Here is a 6,000-nt window from a genome sequence, read left to right on the forward strand (position 1 = left end):
ACACCGCACTGAAACAATGATTGGTTTTATGCTTTCAAAAGTGAGATTCTTACCATAAAAATGAATTCCAGCTGAGCCCTGTTTTTTTTTTTTTTTTTTTTTTTTTTTTTTTGATAAAGCCAAAGTTAAATTAACAAATTTTTTTGCTAAAATAGGAACAATGTGTGGACATAAATCACAATAGCTCTGATTGTTCATATCCTCAGGACCCCCCTGTGCTCTTTTGGGACCCCAGATTGGGAACCACTACAGTAATGTTTTTTGTAAAATCTTATTGACACCACAGCACCTCATTTCTCTCTACATTTACTGTACTGCACACAGCGAAGTCTCACCTAGATGCTACACACAGACACGCGTGCACATCCAACCAGCAGAGAAGGTCAAATGAAAAACATGTGTTTTAATCAGCCTGAAAATCAGACTGAAATCCTGATTTGTTTTATTTTATTTTTTTATTATTATTGTTTATTTTTTAACATCTCACTACCACCGGATGGTGTTAAACGTACTAATGGATCACCAGTGTCCTGGTGTAATAAAGAGGTTCATTGTTGTGAAGTGGCGCTATACAAATAAAGTTGAATTCTCCTTGTGAAGTTAAGATGGGAACACTGGTCTTTTTTATTCTATTCTACAGTCATTTAGCAGACGCTTTTATCCAAAGCAACTTACATATGAGTGAGAACAACACAAGCACGAAATCAAACAGTAGAGGAAATCGTAGGAAGGTGCTAGTGGACAAGTCCATCCATGAAGTGCTACAGGCTATTTTTTTTGTTTTGTTTTGTTTTTTTGTTTACTCCCTTTCCACCACATCATATCACCTATGTTAAAATACAAAGAATTAATACCATGAAGTTTGTTGCAAAGAACTGGGCTAAGTTCTCCAACTTTCCACTAAATATAGCTATACTAAGTATACTATACTCCTTGAAGAGCTGAGTCTTCAGCTTGCTCTTAAAAGTAGACAGGGACTCTGCAGAGTGGACAGAGTTTGGGAGATCATTCCATCATTGTGGCACAACAGAGGAAAAGAATCTAGCTAGTGATTTAGTCCCACAAAAGGATGGTAACACGAGGCATCTTTCACTGATGGAACGTAGTTGTCAAGAGGGAGTGTAGGCCTGAATTAGGGAATGAAGGTAGATGGGGGCCGTTTCAGTTATTGTTTTGTAAGGCAGTAGCAAAGCTTTAAATTTGATGCGTGCTGCAACCGGGAGCCAGTGAAGAGCGATTAGCAGCGGAGTGACATGAGCTTGTTTGGGTTGGTTGAAAACCAGACGCGCTGCGGCGTTTTGGATCATCTACAGAGATTTAACAGAGCATGCAGGCAGACCTGCCAGTAGGGAATTGCAGTAATCAATGCGTGAGATGACCAGAGCCTGAACCAACAGCTGAGTTGTGTGTTCTGTCAGGTACGGTCTGATTCCCTTGATGTTGTAGAGAGCATATCGACAGGTATGGGCAACCGAGGCAACATGGACCTTAAAGGTCAGCTGGTCATCCACCATGACCCCAAGGCATAAGTGTGACAGAGTCAAGCTTCACACTTAATTGTGGATGTAGGGAAGGATTGGCTGGGCAGACAATGAGCTCTGTCTTGGACAGATTGAGCTGAAGGTGGTGAGCCTTCATCCATGCCGAGATATCAGCAAGGCAAGCTGATATTCTCATTGAGATGGTTGTGTCATTCGGAGGAAAGGAGAGGAAAAGCTGAGTGTCATCAGCATAACAGTGATAGGAGAAGCCGTGAGAACTGAACCAAGTGAGGAGGTGTATAGTGAGAAGAGAAGAGGGCCAAGCTTGGCCTGTTTTCAACTCATGTGAGCTTGACACTTCTCCTTGCCAGGATACTCTGAAGGATCTTCCGGGGAGGTAGGACACGAACCAGGAGAGGACAGATTCAGAGATGCCGAGCTCAGAGAGTGTGGATAGGAGAATCTGATGGTTCACTGTGTCAAAAGTAGCAGACAGGTCCAGAAGTATCAGGACTGAGGTTTAACCAGAAGATCTGGCAAGCCGGAGGGAATCGGTAACAGACAGTCTTATGCTGGAGACATCATATCCACCACGGAGATGCAGCTGAATAAGCCGAATCATTTTGTCTTTTTTTTTTTTTTTTGCATTATTGTAGGAATTTCTAAGTGATCCAACACCTTAAAATGGATCCGATATTTGTTTTATTAACATTATCAGGTTATCTGACATCTGAACTCTATTTAAATTTAGAGCAACTCAACTCAGTGAAACCACCATTATTCACTTCATCAGGATATTTTGGAAGTTGGACTGTTTCCTATCCTCTGTGTGTTGTTTTGTCTCAGTGTTTCAGTCATGTGTGGAAAATTATGCCATGATAACGTTTGAAGATGAGACTTCACAGCAGACTGCAGCCACCACATAATGTTGAATTTAAACGCATAGCCTACTGAGGGGGGATCCCACCGGAGAAAAGTTTGATGTGGTTTGCATCCTCCTTGGGTGTGAAGCCCATCAGAGAATATGAGAAGGAAAAATAACCTGCACGTTCTCTGCATTTTCCCACACACACACACACAAAACAAATTTCAAATTGATGGGAAATGACATGAAAATATACAAATATCGATAGATCTATACAGGTGTTTTTATAAAGGTGATTGGAAATGATCTTGCATTATTGATTGACCCTGATAATTATTAAAAATGCTGACAAACACAATGTAGGCCCTGTGCAGAATGTTAATGAGGGTCTTTCATTTTTGCATTTTGAAAGTAAAACACATGCAACCTCTTCTTTAACTTCACAGAATATTCTGGTTTACATTTCACGTGTGTTTATTTTGTCTTCAAAGCATCCAGGCGCAGCCCAGATGCTGAGAGACGTTGGGGCGGTGGACTTTCTCACTCAGCTAGCTCCTAATATGGAGCCCAGACTGCGAGCTGTCATCGACGGAACTCTGGACCAGCTGTTCCAGCTTCCTGATCTGCTCCCCAGTCATTCAACTGTCTACTCGCATAGACCCCTTTGTACAAATCCAACAGGTGTTGCAAGCTGAAGCAAATATTTGTTTATGTTGACAATGTGTCATTTTGAACTCTTATATTTGCATAAAAGCAGATTTCTTTTTTTTATTTTTTTTTTTTACTTTTCATGATCTTGAAGCAAAAAAAAAAAAAAAAAATTCAGGTAATGAATCTGCACTCTCTGCTGTAGCTCCATTGGTTGTTTCACCTGAAGAGAATTTGCAAAAGATGGGTTATTTCCACAGGAGCATTCCCAGCAACACAGATTTACCTTTGCAGAAGATTGCAGGTGACTCTTGCTTGAAATTTGCAATGGGTGATCTCTAAAAGGTATACCCTCCTTCAGATGTTTGACTTGTTTTATTTCTGCTTTTTGTGCAGTACATGAGTCTGTGACATGTCTAAAGTTTTCTGTGTTTCCATGGCTTACTTTGACAAACACAGACAGACACATACTTTCTTCCAATGAGGGGTAAGAAACTATGCCGCCACATTATAGTCCCCGGCTTTCCAGAAAAAGCTGCAGTTTGATGTTTAGCTATTCTAATATGTACAGATTACCCTTAAAATCTTTCTTATTCGCTGTCATTTTTTAGTCTGACAGTTTACATATTAACATGTGATATTGAATTACAAAGTGTACAAATATCTGTCCCAATTCCCTCTTACAGCTCTTTGGGAAGCAGCAATCCCAACTTAGTGAGAACAACATGTGAGCTTCTGTGTGACGTCATCATGCAAGACTTTCCTGCTGAGATCTTCCTGCAAAGACCCGGAATTGTAAAGGTACAATTACATATCCATTTTCCTATAAAGATGATCTGTGTGTACACATGAACATGTATCTATTCTTTATGTTTGAAATATAAAGTAAATAGTCTCTTATGGAGACTAAAATGAATGCAATGTTTATAATTCCCTTTTTTTTTATTATATAATAAGTAATATATTTTTTGTAATATTTTTTTTTTTTAAACTAAATATGAGCTTATATTGACTTGAAATAGTCCACTAACAACCTTTTTAAATTCTGCTTGCAGTTGTTTGTATGTTGTGCTTGAGTTGATTTAAAACTTATATGATTTAAATTGTCTCCATTTTTGCACCTTTTATTTAATTTTTATTTTTTGGTTTTAAAACCACTGAAAAGAGTTTTTTTTTTTTTTTTTTCCCTTTTTTTTTTTTTTGTCATTTTCTCTGGGCTCCTGCCATCTACACTAGTTTTATTTATTCTCATCACATTAATGAAATGAAGTGAATTCTAATGGATTTATAAGGTGCTTCCTCGGGCCACTCTCAAAATAATAACCTATCAAGTAACATCCTTGAACCAAACATCTTTTGCGAACTCATGTCCCTGATCGGCTAATACATTGTCGGGTTCTCAGGAGCTTTACTTTGCTTGGATAGCTTCAGAATTTCTGTGAGGATGTAGTTTGGTTAAAATGTTCCTCTTGCAAAGTGTGAAAGTCCATGGTGAAACATTTTGCTCCTTTAGGATGAGTGTTACTAGGTAACAGGACAGTCATCAACACGCTCCAAACAATCAGCGACCTTCTCTCATCTTTTTTTCTTTGCTTTTTCTTTAGGTATGCCAAACAATTGCTGCCTGGGGTCATAAACCCAAAGTTTGCAAGTTTTTTTTTTGTTTTTTTTTATCTCTTTAGAAAGGAGCTGTACTGTTTCATGTATCTAGTTTCTTGGTAGCAACAAAGTAAATTTATTGTCTGAACCCCTTCATTCCACTGGTACACACAAAGTATTTGATGAGACATCATTATGCCTCAGTGAGCCACTTCAAGCATGATTATTGTGTTAATAAAGTAGTGCATAAAATGACATTGTTCTCAGGGTAGCATTAGCATTCTGTCACCCAGCAGCCTCGTCTTCAGAAGAAGCCACTGGTGGAAAAGATTTTCCTATGTGTGGCTTTACATTCTCTACCCAAGTTCTCTTTTTACATAAACAAAAACAAATGCTAACTGGTTGTACCATCTTCCCCTATAATCCATCTTGAGAGTAATACAACATCCTCCTCTGGTTTTTTTTTTCTCCTTTTTTCTATTTTCAGAAGCTTTGGTCTGTGTTGCTGCTGGGTTCAGGTAAAAGTGAGGTGAGCTACCTGCATTCATCTGCTATTTCCTGCCTGCGGCAGCTTTGTGTGGCTCTGAGGAGGAGACTGCGGTTTCATCAAGATCCCGGCTTCTTCTCTGCAAAGCAAGGTAGCCTGCCTCATTAATCAGCATCGTGATTCATTAATATGAGGCGTGTCCGTGGCGATGAGTTACTTTTTAAATCTTCTCACATCTTATTGTATTTATTCTAATTCAGACGCTCATGAGAAATGGATTTGCAATCTAATCCCAGTAATTTCCTTACCTGGGGTGTGTTATAACACTATAACACTCAATCGGCCTGCTTTGTAAGTGTGGAACAAATGTGCAAATGTGTCCTTTTTTTTCCTCGGTTTTGTTTAGATCATGTGTCGCAGAACTCGTCCTTCTCTTACACCCAGGAAGTTATGGGCACACAGCGTTCACAGACTTCCTCTCCTGGGGCAGAATGCTCCCCCCGACCTTCTGTAGTGGGGCGTATGAGCCAGAGAGCCAGAGGAGATGGCCAAGACGGCGATGCAGCCTCAAACAAGTGTGTGCATGAAGATAACTTGACATAAGCTCACTGTCTGAATAGAAGAAAATGAAGTTTGTAATTTTTAAAGAAGAAGGCATCCAGTTTATTTTACATCTGCTCTTGTATAATGTGTTATTTCTCTAGATGTTCTTTGTCATGTTGTTGGTTGAGATGCTCACACTTCGAGTGAAGAAGTGGTTTATTAGCGTTTATTTTTATATGAATCAGAGTTGTCGTCAAACAGTTCTAAGTTCTAATGTTTTTTTAGATTTGTTGCAAATTCTTGCAAATAAGTTAAGTCTCCTGTGGCTTCAGCGGTGATAAAAACTAGTAGTAGCAACACTAGGAGCCCACACAAGA

The 6,000-nt window shown here is 39.1% G+C and overlaps 1 protein-coding gene across 1 annotated transcript in view; it reads left to right on the forward strand.

Moving 5' to 3' along the window:
* Positions 1-6,000, forward strand: part of rttn (rotatin) — a gene marked incomplete at both ends in the record, with an annotated part of 38,099 nt that overhangs the window by 2,340 nt on the left and 29,759 nt on the right. The window contains 6 exons of the mRNA XM_079259721.1: positions 2,838-3,027; positions 3,200-3,298; positions 3,391-3,481; positions 3,681-3,795; positions 5,081-5,231; positions 5,487-5,655. Coding sequence (XP_079115847.1) covers positions 2,838-3,027; positions 3,200-3,298; positions 3,391-3,481; positions 3,681-3,795; positions 5,081-5,231; positions 5,487-5,655 — 815 coding nt within the window. The remainder of the gene's footprint in view (positions 1-2,837; positions 3,028-3,199; positions 3,299-3,390; positions 3,482-3,680; positions 3,796-5,080; positions 5,232-5,486; positions 5,656-6,000) is intronic.

Source organism: Telmatherina bonti (assembly GCF_933228915.1).
Source record: "Telmatherina bonti genome assembly, chromosome: 20".
Lineage (NCBI taxonomy): Eukaryota > Metazoa > Chordata > Actinopteri > Atheriniformes > Telmatherinidae > Telmatherina > Telmatherina bonti.